The sequence below is a fragment of the Triturus cristatus genome, chromosome 6 (assembly GCF_964204655.1).
Source record: "Triturus cristatus chromosome 6, aTriCri1.1, whole genome shotgun sequence".
NCBI lineage: Eukaryota > Metazoa > Chordata > Amphibia > Caudata > Salamandridae > Triturus > Triturus cristatus.
The window spans coordinates 418025351-418042819 of NC_140589.1; the positions used below are offsets into that span (position 1 = coordinate 418025351).

The 17469-nt window shown below is 41.8% G+C and overlaps 1 protein-coding gene across 1 annotated transcript in view; it reads left to right on the forward strand.

The window, feature by feature from the left end:
- The window catches only part of LOC146817232 (uncharacterized), a 94164-nt gene extending 89813 nt beyond the window's left edge, over positions 1-4351 (forward strand). The window contains exon 3 of the mRNA XM_085609601.1: positions 4242-4351. Coding sequence (XP_085465727.1) covers positions 4242-4351 — 110 coding nt within the window. The remainder of the gene's footprint in view (positions 1-4241) is intronic.
- Positions 4352-17469: the final 13118 nt, after the last annotated feature.

Here is a 17469-nt window from a genome sequence, read left to right on the forward strand (position 1 = left end):
CGGGACGGGAGTACAGCACAACAATCCATAGAAAGCAAGAGGGAGGGGACAGGACCATGCACATGGACAACAGAGAACAGAGGGGCAAGAGGCAATGGTAGCTAGCTGACCATAATGGACAGACAGGAGAGAAAGCTGCAGCATAACAGACCATAAAGGGCAGGAGGGATGGATCAGGGGCATTACAATGGAACAGACAAGCCAGGAGGGAGGGAGTAGGGGTCTGCACATGTAAACAGAGGGCTGGGGGCAAGGGGGCAGGGCAGGAGCAGCAAGATAGCCATGGAGGTCAGGCAGGATGGGCACTAGAAGCAAGACACACCGTGAAGAGCAACAGTGAGACTGTGATGGCATACACACAGACCATGGAGGGAAGGTGGGAGGGGGTCAGGGGCAGCTAACTGACCACACAGGGAAGGTGGGAGGGGCCAAGGCAGCACAGAAGACCATGCATGGCAAGTGGGAGGGTTAGTGGCAGCACAATGGCTCTGATGGGCAAGAAGGAGGGTGCAGGGGCATGCACAAAGGACGATGGAGGATAGAAGGGAGGGTCAGGACCTGTGCACAGACAAGAAAGTTCAGGGGAAGGGGCCTCACAACAGACCACACGGGGCAGGCAGGAGGAGCAGTTGCAGTACAACAGACCAGGGAGGGCAGAAGGGTGTGGCAGTACAATGGACCATGTAGGACAGGAGGAAGAGGATAGGGGCATGGCATGTGGACAGGCAGGGGAGGTGGCAGGGACAGGTTACAGTCATCTGACAATGCTAGGCAGGTGGGAGGGGAGTGGCAGCTGAACAGAACACTCAGAGTAGATAGGAGTGGCAGGTCCATGGAACATGGTGGGCAAAAAGGATAGAGCAGGGGCATGCACAAAGACATCGGAGGGCAGGGGGAAGGAGAATAGGGGCAGCAAGCTAAGCACAGAGTTTAAGCAGGAGGTCAATGATGTGGCATAGAATTGGGCAATGGAGGGCAGAAGGAGTGGACTGGTACATTATACTAAATTGAGGGCAGTGGCAGCACATCAGACCATGCATGGCAGGAGGGAGGAGGCTAGTCCATGGATTCACACAACAGAGGATAGGAAGGAGGGGGATGGGGCAGCAAGCTAACTGTTCAGAGAAGGCGGGTATTAGGAACTTTATTGTTTTTAAAACGTGTGTCTGTGCGAACTACTTAAAATATGAACAAGTATGCAGCATAATCTCACTTTTATTTAGGAAGAAGAGGACGTTTGTGACTGTGACTCCGGACTCACTTGGCAGAAACACCCCCTGACCCTCCACCCCCTATCGCAAAATGTAATGCCCGTGAAAAGGGTAGGTGAACACAGTGTTATATAGAACATAGTCCTGAGAGCACGATTGAAAATGAAAACTAGATATAGTGTATGGTATAAACTATGCACCAAAAAGTGTGATATAATATGAACCGGGAGTGAAATATCATATGCAATACATTGCGCGCAAGGACAGATTAATTGGAGAGCGCGAGATAGCACAGGCACTAGCGCATGCTATGCGATATGCGCCTTGGAGTGTAATATGCACAGGGCAGTGTTGTGTAACCTAACTAGTCTCTAAAGTTGTAATATAAAATATGTGCTGGGGAGTGTAACGTTGCATATGCACTGTGACAAAGATATGGATCCCAGATTGTAATATGTATGGCATAGCACTGTGCGTTATAACATAGGCATCGAGGAAGGCACGTTAGATGGCGCAATATAACCCGTGCGAAGGCAAGTGTGGCATGACATATTCACGGGGTGGTGTTACAGTGCACATGGGCTAGAGAGTGTCATAGCATATGCACTAGCTGGTGGAATACAACACAGAGGTGTGTGGCACTCGGCAGGCAATGGTGGGTGTAACACAGCATTGGGCTCTGCCAGGAGCGCGCTGTGACTCTCAAGTGATGTTCTTCCCTTTCCAGAGAGTAAAATAAAAAGTATTACACATCCGGCAGTGGATGTGTGTTTTATTAACCGTGAGGGGGGTTTCTTGCATAGTTTTGGTCGAATTTTTGTCGAATCCCCTTTGAATGGCTTGGTGTGCATGTGTATTAAATGTGCCTGTCAATAGCTACCCATGTTTGTATAAATAAACGACAAGGGTGTCTACCGGGATTAGGCACGGTAGGGCATCAGACATGTCAGAGCTTCAATAGTGGTGTAAATACATTCCACATGGATTCATTGTATGCATAGTCGCCTTTTAATGAATATCACGCAAATTGTCATGGTGATAGGTACGTACGGTTTGTCCAGCATGTCCTTGGTGTGTCTATAAATATATATTTTTTAAAGATAATAAAAAATAGTGGCCGGCCCTGGGGATTGGGGTCAAAAAATATAATTAGGAGACAGGCCCTGGGGGATGGGCTCATCAGGGCCAATAAATTAGAATAAGAAGGGGAACCACACAGCCCCCCTTCTTAAAAAACTTAAAATGAATAAAAGACTGGCATCGTGCCGGAGGCCACGCCCCCTCCTTGCAGCACTCTGCTAACGCGCCCCCTGGCGAGTTGTAAAGTTGGGGAATTAATTCCTCTTCAATACTGAGGGTCCCTGAGGGCCAACTAGCCCAACAGGCATCTCCAGTATGCGCCAGGGAGCTGCGCTGCAGACAGGTGTTCTGAGGCCAAGCCCCTTTTTACACCTCTCTGCAACGCAGCTCTGTGGCGATTACTGGAGGTACCTAGTGGTCTAGTTTGACCCTAGGGACCCTTAGGATTCAAGGGGACTTAATCTCTCAACTTAGAACAGCCACAGTGCGCGTTTACACAGTGGTTAAGGGAGGGGACGGGGCCTGAGGTGACGTGTGCAAACACGCACCATGGCACGTTTTAAATTGGGGATATAATTTCCCTTCCATACTGAGGGCCCCTGGGGTCTAACTAGCCCACCAAGTGCTTCCAGTAAGCGCCACTGAGCTGCACTGCAGAGAGGTGGTCCAGGCCGTGCCACTTTTTACACCTCTCTGCAATGCAGCTCTGTGGCACTTACTGGAGGTACCTAGTGGGCTAGTTGGACCCTAGGGACCCTCAGGATTCAAATGAACTTAATCTCCCAACTAAAAACGGACACAGGGCGTGTTTACACAGTGGTGAAGGGAGGGGACGGGGCCTTAGTTAACGTGTGCAAAAACGCCCTGTGGCCTGTTTTAAGAGGTAGTTTTAATCCCCCTGCCCTATTATATACTAAGGGCTTACAGAGGAGGTCATGCTAATCACAGGGGGACCCCAACGCATAATGTTCCCTAGTGTATGTAGGTGTTTTCACTGTATTCTAAGTGTCTTTTAACATAGCACTGGCTCTAGGACTGGTTAGTCAGACTCAGTTACCACCAGTATCCGTCTGAAAAAGTTGAGGGTACAGGATGATTTTGCAACAAGGATACTTTCTGCTCTTCTTTTTGTTCTTTTTGCACGTTATCCTTCTTCCTGCACTTTTCTTCGTCTTTGAGGACTTCTGTTGCTTCTTTCTGCACTTCTGTTTTTTTCTTTCTGTGCATTTTTTCTTCTTTCTTCACATGTCCTATCTCTGTAGGCATAGTTAGAAATTAGCATTTAAAAAACCTTTGAAATTCACAGAAAAAACCATAGGTTTCAGGCACGTTATAGTTAGGAATTAGCATTTAAAAAACCTTGCAAATTCACTTAAAAAACCATAGGTTTCACACATGTTATAGTTAGCTGGACATTTCACTCATGAAAAACCATTGAAATTCCCCCGTTATAGTTAGTGCAGGCAACTATAACTCACGCGACCGCAATCCTCTGCTGATGACGTCAGATATTACATCACTGATGACATATGTGTCTTTCTGAAAAAAAAATATTTGTAATATATGTATAGCTAAAAATTAATGGAAGAAGACATGGGTAAATAGGTGTCTAAATACAGTGATGTAATATCTGACATCATCAGCAGAGGATTGCGGTCGCGTGAGTTATAGTTGCCTGCACTAACTATAACGGGGGAATTTCAATGGTTTTTCACGAGTGAAATGTCCAGCTAACTATAACATGTGTGAAACCTATGGTTTTTTAAGTGAATAGATATATATATATATATACATGTAATATGTAATGATGTTATGGTTTTGTTAGTCCGAGTTATATAAATTGTTGTATTTGAGTATATTATTGATATTTCAATACTTTTTAGCATTGCCCATCAGTCATGTTATATGATATATTTGTCTTATATATGTTTTATGTTACTTTGTTTGCAGCCCTGAAGATGTTCTCTAGGCTACTTGCCGAATTGAACGAAACGCGCTGGCTGATTGTTTGTGAGAAAACCTTGTGTAAACTTGAAAATAAAGGATTGAAAGAAATTTAAAAGGACTGAATAAGCTCTTTTTGTTCAAGTGCACTGCTCTATATGTTAAATATTTTGGAATCTGTGATCAGGGGCACCAAAAGGCAACAGGTGCTGAGAAGTTTGCACAAACCATTCACTTAATAGGATTGTAGAACAGTTGTGAGATGCTTTTTGCTAAAGTCCATTGCCTCAAGCTCTATTTGGATTTTTGTAACCTATCAGTAGGGGAGCCCATTTCTTTGCCTTGGACTGATCACCATCTGCTGCCCTACTATGTCAACCTTTCACATTCCCCCTAGATGTCAAACACACCACCAAAAGAGTCAGACCTTGGGCTAAACTAGCAGAAGATACTTGGACCACAGCACTAGAAAATCGAGAGCCGGAAGTCAACTCCGACCTCACTGTAGAGGCTGATAATTTTTCAACTTGGATCAAGTCAACACTAGACATGCTTATTCCACTCAAATAATGCAATAAAAACATGGAGAAATCTTCGCCCTGGTACTCCCTCACACTTAGAACATATAAACAGGATTGTAAAAGACTGGAGAGAATTTGAAGGAAGGACTACAATGTCTCCAGTAAACAGAAATACAGAGAAGCCGTAAAACGCTATCAACGCAAAATAAAAAACACCCAAGCAGCACACTATCATGAATGTATTACACTAGCAGCCAATACTCACAGAGAAATCTTTCACATTGTGAAAGACCTGCTAGAACTCCCTAGATCAGAAACCTATCCTGTGGCCTCATCTGAGCAATGTGAAGATTTAGCCCATTTTTTTCTTAGAAGTTTTTTTAAAAATCTACTCGACCTTTCCTAGCTCACCATGCCCTAGTGACATACTTGCAAGGGACACACTTGGGCCCGGCATCAACCATGTGCTCAACTTACTCCCCCCGCTAACTTTGACCAGGCTCTCACAAATCATCCACCAGATAAAATCCATCCCTCCCTTAGACCCAACTCCACCACATGTAATTCCCAAAGCTGGAAAAGTGATTCTTCCCCACATGCTTGAAATTATGAACCTATCCATTGTTAGTGGCTTTGTCCAGACACCTTGGAGGAATGCCATGATGAAGGGTCTATTAAAAAAGCCCAACTGGATTTGGATGATTTGGGTAACTAACGCCTGATATCTCTGCTTCCAGTGATCATTAAAGCTTTAGAAAAGCACGTTAACTTAGCCATCTTGGAATTCCTGGAAACTAATTGTCTTCTGCATGCCACACAAACAGGTTTGCGGCCTTTACATGGCATGGAAACCGCACTACTGGCTTTTGTGGAGGATTCCAAATTGATCATTGATCAAGGGGGGCAGTTGCTATCATCCTCCTAGACGGAAGTTCAGCGTTTGACATGGTGAACCTTGACATAGTATGGGAGAGGTTTATGAGAAGAGGTGTCTCAAAGGAGGCACTCAAATGGATCCAGTCATTCCTAGAGAATAGGACTTTCCGGATTTTCCGAGGGGAAGCCACCTCTGAAGTTTTGGAACTCAGCTGTGGAGTTCCTCAGGGATCTTCCCTGAGTCCCACACTATTCATTGTGTATATGCAGCCACTAGCGGATATCATCTTGCCATACGGGATAGAAATAGTCACCAATGCAGATGATACCCAACTGGTAATCTCTCTTAATGGCCCACGTAATCACTCCTCGTACCTGGAAACCTACCTGGAAGAAGTGGCTTCATAGATGGAACACTCCTCACTCAAATTAAATGCTGGCAAGACCGAACTAATGCTTCTGGGCAATACTTCTGGCCTGGACCTTAAGCAGGTCTTGCCAAACTGCCTAGAAACTGCCCCCTCCCAAAGTCCCAGATAAAAAACCTGGGTGTTTGGCTGGACAGTTCCTTTAAATTCGAAGACCAAGCGGTAAGAGTAACAGGAGCATGTTTTGGCATTATGAGACTTCTGCACAAGATTCTTCCCCTTCTGCCATTAAGTGTTAGTAGGATCCTGATTCAGTCCCTAGTCCTATCACACCTAGAGTATGGGAACACCTTATACCTTGGAGCTCCTGTAGCAATGTTAGGGAAACTCCAAGAGGCCCAGAACTGTGCGGCCAGATTCCTGCTGGGGGTAACGAAAAATAACTCAGCCAAGCCTGCCCTGAGAACTCTACACTAGCTACCTGTCTCCAACAGAGCTAAATTTAAGGCCCCATGTATAGCTCAAAGGACATTTTGGGGTAATGCCCCCTATATTATTAGACCTTTGATCACCCCCTATCTCCCTTGAAAATGCCTCCGCTCTACCCATCTCCACTTAGCAGTCACTCCGAAAATAAATGTGCCACGAAGCGAAGGTAGGTCATTTGTCTACAATCAGTTGCATAGCCTGTTGAAAACTCCTTTCTGGACGTGAGCGCTGGGAGGCCTTCGAGTAGCTATGCGCTTTATAAAAGATAATAATAATAATAATTGCATCAGTGCAAGAGTAATATCTGGGTCATTGTATGACTGTAGTGGTAGTGTGTGAGTGAAAGAAAAAGTGTACAAGTAGTGTCTGTGTGATATTTTAAGAACATGGGTACTGGTTGGATGATTGGAGGAGTGCATGGATACTGCTTGGGTGATTGCAGCAGTGTAAAACTACTGCCTGGGTTATTCTTTAGGTGTATATCTAGTGCCTGGTTCATTGCATGAGTGCAAGATTAATGTCTGGTTGGCTGAATGACTGTAGTAGTAGTGCCTGGGTGATTGGAAAAGTGTATAAGTAGTGCCTGAGTAATTCTTTAGTGCATGGGTACTGGCTGAATGATTGGAGGAGTGCATGGATGCTGCCTGGGTGATTGAAGCAGTGCAAGAGTAGTGCCTGGGTTATTGTACGAGGGCATAGCTAATGCCTGGGTGATTGCATGAGTGCAAGAGTAATTTCTGGGTGGTTGCATGAGTGTTGTGATAGTTCCTGAGTGATTGCAGAAGTGTATCAGTAGTGCCTGGGTTCATGCATGAGCGCATAGGAAGTACCTGGATGATTTTATAAGTGCATGGGTACTGCCTGAGGGCCCGATTCACAGAACAAACTTAAGACTAAGGGCCTCATGTAGGTAGCATACGAGTTACCACTTCTAAAATACCGAACGATACCGAATCGGTATTTTAGAAGTGGTAACTCGTATGTAGGTAATGAGTCGGTATTTTTTACCGATTCGTTACAATTCGGTAATTACCGAATCGGTATTTACCGATTCGGTAATGAGGCATACCTTCCCATTGAGGGGAAGGTATGCCTCATTACCGAATCGGTAAATACCGATTCGGTAATGGTGGAGAAAATGCAAGGGTGGCAGGGTGTCACATTGACACCCTGTTGCACCCCTGATTCGGCCATGTGTGCACATGTGGCACACATACATGCCCTAAGGGCATGTATGTATGCCACATTGCACACTGCTACGCGCTTCCAAATGCATACAAACATACATTAATTATTTACCACCAACTAAAAGTTGGTGGTAAATACCGACTCATAAACACACACACACACTCCCCCTACATATCATTTCTGAAATCGGAATTTACCGATTCGGTAAAATTACCGAATCGGTAAAATTACCACATCGGTAACGTTACCGATTCGGTAATTTTACCGATTCAGTAGTTTTTCCGATTCGGTAAATTCCGATTTCAGAAATTGACCCCCTACATACCAATAGCCAATATACCGGTCGGTAACGGTATAATTACCGAAAATCGGCCGTTACCGACCGGTATATGGCTACCTACATGAGGCCCTAAATCCTAAACTTAGTACCATTCTGGTATTCACAGAATGCACCTAGTACTTCTGCTATTCACAGAATGAACTTACTACTTTTGCTATTCACAGAATGAACTTAGTAATTTTGCTATTCACAGAATGGATTTACGACTCCTAAACTTACGTCCGCACTCGGGCCGGAAATTCCGGCCCGGAGGCGGAGCTTCCGGCCCGGAGGCGGGGCTTCCGGGCCGGAGGCGGGGCTTCCGGACCGGAGGCGGAGCTTCCGGGCCGGAGGCGGAGCTTCCGGCCCGGAGGTGGGGATTCCGGCCGATTTAGCTATGGCCGAAATCTCCACCTCCGGGCCGGAAGCTCCGCCTCCGGCCCGGAAGCTCCGCCTCCGGCCCGGAAGCCCCGCCTCCGGGCCGGAATTTCCGGCCCGAGTGCGGACGTAAGTTTAGGAGTCGTAAATCCATTCTGTGAATAGCAAAAGTACTAAGTTCATTCTGTGAATAGCAAAAGTAGTAAGTTCATTCTGTGAATACCAGAAGTACTAGGTGCATTCTGTGAATACCAGAATGGTACTAAGTTTAGGATTCAGTCTTAAGTTTGTTCTGTGAATCGGGCCCTGTGTGTCTGAATCACTGCATGGTTAATAGCTAGGTGATTGCAGGGTAAATATCTGGTCATTGGAGGAATGCATAGGTAATGCCTAAGTGATTGTATGAGCGCAGGGGTAATGTGTAGATAATTAGAGGAGTGCATGGCTAATTTGTAAGTGATTGAATAAGTGCAGGGGTAATGTCTACGGGATTAGAGGAGTGCATAGGTAATGACTCAGCAATTCCATGAGTGTAGGGGTAATATCTAGCTAATTGCGTGCGTGTAGTGCCTGTGTGAGTGCAGGAGTGCATAGGTAGTGCCGGAGTGATTTTATAACTTGAAGGGTTCTGGCTGGGTAATTGGAGGAGTACAGGAGTAGTACCTGGGTGATTGGAGGACTGCATAAATAGTGCCTGGGTGATTTAATAAGTGCAGGTGTACTGTCTGGATGAATAGTGCATTGTATAGATACTGCCTGGATGATTGAAAGAGTGCAAGGGTAGTGTCTGGGTGATTGCATGAGTACAGGGGTAATGGTTAGGGGATTTTAGAAGTGTATAGGTACTACCTGGGTGATTGGAAGAGTGTACGGGTAATGTCTAGCTGATTGCATGAGTGTACAGATAGCACCTGGGTGATTGGAGGAGTATATAGGCAGTGGCTGGGTAATATATGTATGGGTAGAGGCTAGATGATTGGTGATGTTCATAGATAGTGCATGGGTGATGGCAGGAATGTGGGAATACTGCCTAACTGTATCAATGAGTTTAGAGTAGTGTTTGAAAAAATGGAAAAGTGCAGTAAAAGCAACTCTAAACATTAGTTCATATTATCATGCTTATTACATTATTTCATCTTACATTCTTTATTAAAGAAGATACAAAACTCAGTGTAACTATTTTACAGTAGTTTTGTTGTAAACTGAATTTCAACCCTTTTCAAACTTTAGTATTACTTTCTATAAAAAACAAGAAGAAAAACTGTTATTACATATATTATTATAGCTTTAATAACACAACATAATTTTACAATTACATAACATATTCAGTTCCCCTTATTTGCTGTTCTCAGATTCTACTGAATTTCACCATACACAGTGATTTCAATGTAGATCATCATACAACAGCAGTCAAAAGTTACCATCAATGAGATTGTGAACAAAAACAAATCTGCGTTGAAAATCTTTACAACAAGTTTAACTATCTGTTTACCTATCTACAGTTTCTAAATTACAGTCTTCAAATACATGAAATCATTTATTTCTCTGAAGTACATTTTCTAAAATACACACTCTCATTTACATCGCATATAATATAAAGATCAAATATATAAACTACTTCTTTCATACACACTTTTGCAAATGCAATAAGAATTAGGACAAACAATAATCCAAACAGTAATTGTTCACATCTTCCCAATAGGCCAAATATTGTTTCCAAATCCATTTACATTGAAAATATCCAAAATAACCTCATTAATTCATGTTCACATCTTCTCAATAGGCCGAATGATGTTTGCAATACTTTGGCATCAAATATATAACATATGAATTTGGTAATTCGAAAGGCAATCTACATGTGAATTCCAAATGGGCATCATTACAATGTATCCATCCTTTATTGCACTTTAAATACACAGTATAGTGTCCAGATGTTGCAGTAGATCCATCATGGAAAATAACAGCCCCTGCTTTAAAAGTTCTTCCTGAAATTGATACTTGACTTGCCACAACATTTTTTATTTTGGTTTCCCATTTTCTTCCTTTTGCTCCACAACGTTGTAGCATTAAAATGACATACTTCCCAAATCTCTCTATGTATAATGTTGACAACATTTCTGATATACAATGAGAGCATTTCATATCTTGGGTTGCTGTTTTTACTAAATTGTTAAAAGCCACTGATTTGCAATCTGGTATCATTAGGTATATGAATCATTCAGTGTCTATTTCAGTGGTAGTAGAAAATGAACATTTATCATTCCAGCTGTAACTTAGTCCATTACATTTTCAATTTCTATTCCTTCATCTTCCAATACTCCAAGCCTAAACATAAGAAATTCTTGTGCATCTTGTTGTATATTCAATGTAGATTTCAAAGAACCTGTGCATATATCCAAAAGATTCCAAATTCCAGAAGCATTATAGATTTTTGTTCTGCCAGTTACCATCTTTTGAAAAATATAATACAGTAAAGAACAGAATATTTTTTCACAATTTTCCATAATTTCATGATGAAGATCCTCTAGGTAAAAGACAACATTTATAATTACATTAGCATAGCAGTTGATACCTGAACTCTTTTCTAACTGGTATCCTACAATATCATCAACAGTGTCCATTTTCATTTTCTTTGCAGCTTCATCATTCTCTTGAATTTTTCTCTTTTTTTTAAATCTCACTAGAATGTTTGTCACATTTACATTTTAGACACATTACACATTTCTCATATACAGGATATTCACCTAAGTTAGGAGCATAATGTCTTCTAAACCGATTATAATCTCTTACACAATTTGCATCAGCACTAATCTTTTTCTCATCAAAACCAAACAAATACAAACCTGATAATATTCTCACTTGAGAGAGACAATGCAACATATGACATGCCCTCTTTAAACACTGTACTTACAATATTTACCAAAGCACTGTCTACACTTAAACCTTCAGATTTATGAATGATTGCTGCATATGCTAAAGAAAGAGTAAACTGTTTCCTACGAACATGCAAGTCTTTTACAAGAAAAAAACGAACACTCGGGTGTCGATTCCGATCCTGGTTTTTTTTTTCCCGTACGACTCGTATCCGTATTTTTTTACGTACGAATCGTACAAGTCCCGTACAAACGGTGAAGTACGATTCGTACGAGAAAATAAATACGAATCCCCTTGGGAAAAGTCTACGAGATGTCCCCGGACAGTTTTACTTACAAATCGTAAAACTGAAGTCCGAGCGCGCAAGTACGATCTGTACCGCCCGTCCGAAAACACAAGCGCATGGAATAGGCTCAGTACGGAGCGAACTTTGTACGAGCCCTACCCCGAGTACACTTGTGCCCGTGGTATGAGTCGTACGGCCCCCCCAGCCTCCCACCCCTCCCACGTACATCCGCACCATACCCCCCAACTCCCGCATGTATGGCGTGTACCCCCCACCCCCGTATGTATGGCGTGTACCCCACACCCGCGTATGTCCGCACCTTACCCCAGGCATACCACCCACCTGCGTATGTCTGCACCGTACCCCAGGCGTACCCCCCACCTGCGTATGTCCGCACCGTACCCCAGGCGTACCCCAATCCTCACATATGTACGGACCGTACATATGCGAGGATTGGGGTATGCCTGGGGTACGGTGCGGACATACGCGGGTGGGGGGTACGCCTGGGGTACTGTGCGGACATACGCGGGTGGGGGGTACACGCAGTACATACGGGGGTGGGGGGTATGCACCATAGATACGGGGGTGGGGGGTATGGGCAATACATATGCCATGTTGGGGTACGCACCGTACATGATGACACTTACGATGTGGGTGATGGCGTGTATGTCACGTAGCGGGCCCCCTTTTCCTCGTGCATCGCAGCGTACTTCGCTTTTCTTTTGGCTCCAGTAAAAATATAGCCATGTGGAGTGCTGTAGGTACGAATCGTACTTGCTGGTCTGTATAACGCTACCTGACTCCGTGCGGACGTCGCATACGCGCTGTCCATGATCAGAATTGTATGTATTTTTTAGCCGTACGGTGTTTTTTACGATTCGTACGGAAATGGTATTTCTGTACGAATCGTACTTGCTGGTTTGTACAGTGGGATTCCCGGGTACGAGTCGTACGGAGAAAACGCTCCGTACGACCATTTGTACCGGGGTTTTACAGGATCGGAATCGGCACCACAATGTCCAATCTGTTTTACCTCTTCAATCTGATCAAATTTAATCTTCAAAATTCAATTTCATCTCTTACTAAAAAAATTACATATTTTGCCATTGCTCCATTTACTAAACCTTCTGCTACATTCAAATTATGCCATAAAATTACCTGACAATTTACACATACATATAAAGCCTTTTCTAAACCTGCAGTCTTAGACACCAACTTTTCCAAAGAATCCAATTTTGACTGTAATTTCTCTGAAAGAAGAATAGTAACTCCTTCGTGTTCCATTTTATCAATAGTTTCCATTTTTACTACTGGTTGTTTTTCCAATTTCAAAAGTTCTTTATTGAATGTAGAACACTCCTGCAGTGTAGGCATTAGGCAAACCATGGACTTCTTTTCTCCAATTTATTTGTACATTATTTCAGGTACTATGTTTTCATTTGCAAACAAGTTCGTTAAAAGCGGACTTTGTAAAGCGTCTTTACTATGTTTTGTCAAAACACCAATTCTTATATCTTGAAGAATGTTTCAAGAATGTTCATCACTTGCTTGTCGCATATTCTTAATAAGTTCTTTATATTCAAAATGAGACCAAATGTTGACATTTACAATACTTCCCAAAGATTTCCTAGTGTCTTCATGGACAAGTGTTTTAAAAACAGGTTGCCCTTTTACAGGTGTAAGATGTAGTAGGTCGGCGAATACAATTACATGTTTTCCTCTAAATAGAACATCATAATCGGTTTTTAAAATCTGTTGCATTCTTAAATGTACAAAGGCAAGCATTAAGTTTGAGACCATGTGTACCCAATCAATGATTAGAAGTTTCATTTTCTTGTGTACTCTTGAAACTTCATAACAAGCTTCTACAGATAGCTTGTGATATTCCAACTTATTCTCATGTTCATCTGGTAGCATGAGTAATCGATGTAATTTAATCACATAATGTTGTGTGCTGTTAACCCAGTTGGAGCAGTTACAACACAAGATACATGTGATTCAGTGGTTTTATGTAGATAACTGGTCAAAACTTTAATTAAGAAACGTTTTCCTGTTCCAGCTTGCCCACTGATGTACATTTGAATAGGTTTCAATGATGTGCATTGGCATTCACTTTTTTCATACAGTAAACCATGCTGTACCTCTTGTGTCACTTGCTGATATATTTCTTTTTGTTCAATATTTAGTTTTTCTTCTAAGTTTCCCAACTTAATGATATCATGTTATGCTTGTTGCATTGCCGTTTCTACTTCATTCATGGCTACTGCTGCTTCATTTTCGAGAATTGGTTGTTCTAGTAGATCTTGACTTAGTGGAGCAGAACTTTGACTATCTTGAGAACTGTCTCTAGCTCTTTCAGGTGCAATAGTAGTTTCTTGTGTCATTTCTTCATTTAACATTTGTAGATAAGTTGGAAAATGTTTGCATTGAATTCTATCTGTACATGCATTAAAAGAATCTTTATAGCACTCAAAATCTCCAAGTAATTCCATTTCAATACACCAAGGCTTGAAGAGTTGCAGAAGTGCTAAATAGAAAAATTCCCTTTTATCTGAAGTTTCACAACTAAGTTTCCTGTGGTTAATAAGATTTCTTTTGGCATGTTTTACCAAACATCCATCACATCCAATTACTGCATATGTTTCTTCATTTACATTTTCTGTAAAATTTCTCTTAAACCTGTAATGTTGCAGTACTGCATAGAGACATATGTTTTTCAGATGTGGACTCCTTTTGGGAAAGTACGTATCCAACATATTAGTTTTAACAATATCTGTACTTTCTGGTTTATTCAATGCTAAGCATTCAATTTCTTGTACAGATTTCAATACTCGATTTCATGTTGCAGCAAGACCTAGACTTACGCAAATGAGTCCTCTTGATGTTGAATATAAACTTGCAGAGGTCAACCGATCCGAACATTCGTAGGATCCAATCTCTCGATGGTAAAGCATGTTCAAACTAAACCTGTACCATTTATTATCAAGAGTCTTCTCTTGTGAAATTTCCTCCCACATTTCTTTCAACTCCTTCTTTTCAGATATTGGTTATATATGACGTAACTTAGCGAGCAGCAGCAATCAAATTATCTGCAACATACTGGATATCCTAGTTTGCATTCCACATTGTTAAAATCACAGGATTGTAGTTATTAACATACTTTGAATCTTCCGTTCTTTTTATGTTGTAAGTATTCTTTGGAGATTTTCGAGTTATAGTATGTCTTACTGCTGACATGAAACTGTTGACTCTTTCTTTTGCAAATTACTGGACGTGGGAATCCAAAATGACATTTTGTATCAAAGTTTCCCTTTGATGTGTATTTCCGTCAACAATATTTTCCACATTGATGACTTTGAAACGTAAAACTTGATGTCTTTAGCTGTTTTCTCTTCCTTTTTTGGAATGGCACAGGTAACATAGTCTTCAATGAAAGTCAAAACAGTTTCATCTGAATCAGTTTCAAATTTAGGTGCATTCTTGATCCATAATAGCATGTGTATACGAGGAGCACCTCCGACTTGGTACTCCTTTCTCCAGAAGAAATCAATAACTTCTCCAAGAGGTGGGTTATTTGTATTGAAAATAAAAGTCATCATAGCTTTAAACCTATGATAAAAATATCTGCACAGATTTGCAGGATCCAACTAAGACAGTTCTCCAGCTGTATTCAATTCAATGTTTTTTACATTTGAATGTGATTTTCATAGAAATTCAAGTAAATCGTCCTATGCGTATTCAGCACAGCTAAGCGTAACAGACCACGTAGGGGTTCCTAAGTTCCTTAACATACATTTAAGTTCTCCAATACTCATTAGTACCACGTTGACACACCATCAAATTAATTAACTGAGATTCTAAATGATCATCTCTTTGTTGAACTTGTTGAACTTTGTCTAAACATTCCTTTGCAGAAAGATGTTTAAGATGAACTACTGTTTTTAATATGTGGTTCACTACATATGAAAGTCAAGACAAGTCACTTTCAAACAGAAGATGAAATAAATATGGAATACACTGTTGAAATCTTGGATCTTCTGAGCACAATCTTGTTGTACACTATTCTGAAGCTGGAATCTGTGCTGGTCGTTCATCATATCGTCCACCTTTTGCAGGGGTGAAGAGTTGTGGAAAACAACAAGCCTCTAAACTTTTTTCCCATACACTCATGAGAGTAACCTTTGCTTTCTTCATTTGGAATAATTCAATAGTGTTTCCTATCACTTCTTTTGAATGTAGAAGATGTATACTATAATCTTCTAAAGATATTTTTTGTTCTTCCACATATACATTTTTATGATAAATATTGTTCTGTACAAGATATAATGTAGCCTTTTGAAGTTTGGTCACATCTACTAACTCTTGCCATATTTTTCGACTCTTTGTTGGTACACCATTAACTAGAATAACTACAGGTTCACTTTCCTCTCTCTCTACACCAACAGTTTCAATATTTTTCTCTAAATCTTAAGGTAAATACACAACTCTTCCTTTTAAACCTCTTTGTAATTCTGTTAGAGGCAGCATACCTGCTTTAGCCTCCATATGAACTATATTCTGAAATGGGTGCGCAGATTGAATAAGAATGGACTCATACATATTTCTATCTACCAGTTCCAGAGGAATAGCTACCAACTCTAGCTTATTATTTCTCTTCTAATTTGTTGTGACAATATTTACAAATAAGTTGATCACTACCCAACTCAAAATGACCTTCCATCAACAAATAAGCACCAAATTGTTCCCACTTATCATTGCTTTCCTTTTCACTTTTTAAATACACATCAACATTCCTAGTTTGACTTCTATAGTGAGTATGTCGACAACAGATACAAACAAAGGGGTCCATTAGTATGTCGGGCGGATGGCCACTGCCCGCATGGCAGTGGCGATCCGCCCGACATAATCCCCCGCCTGCCTCCCTTTTCCCCCACCATATCAGTATGATGAGGGTACCGCAGCGGAAGGGAAGACCGTCCGCCACTTTTCCACCCGGTCGACGAGTCGACCGGGAGGAAAAGGGTTTAGTATTGTTGCGATGTCTGCTAGACACCGCCATCCATATCAAGATGCAGGTGGAAAGGCATGCGGATTTTGAAGTTGGGGGCCCATTGCAGGCCCCCAGGATGTTGGGGGGCACTCTGCATTTGCCTGCACAACATGGCAGGCACCGCGCAGTACCTGCACAACATGCATTTTTAGCATGGCGGCGGGTGATGCTGAAAGCACCGCCTGCCGCAATGTTAAAAATGCAGGATGCGCCTGCCAGTGTTGCGGGTGCATCCTAATCACCCCCACGGGACTACCGCACTTATGGCGGCCGGTCCCTTTTTACATCAGAATGGCGGCGGACAAAGTCCACCCGCCCTCCTAATGATGCCCATAGTTTGGTTTTTCACAAGAAACTACCTTAAACTGTGCAAGTTCTTCTGCAAACTTCTTAGTAATATTATCTTCCACCTCTTCTTCAACACCTACACTTATCAAACTCTCACTTTCTCTACACTCCTCTTGAGGACCCAAGAAACAAAACTGTATATCATCAGAAACTTTTTTTACATCCAATACTGAACCATGCAAAAGAGCTGTGTTTATTTCACTTAAAGATAATGCAAGACTTTTTACATAGTACAATCTTCTTGCTAACTTCCGCATTTCTGAGTGATGTACTGCTAACATTCTTAAATAATGAAAAGTACTTCGACACACTTTTCTAGAAATACAAGCCAGAGAATGATTCTGAAAGTTAGTATATTTTTCACTTTACAAGGATCTAGTCCTTGCAACATCTATATTTTCTGTTTAACACCTTTTTTTACCATAATCTCTTGGGACATTTCTTAATATTTCAATAGATTCCTGTCATATACTACAAATACTACTACAATCCCACTTACACACTGGAGCTTGTGTACGTTCCCCTTGAACTAATTCA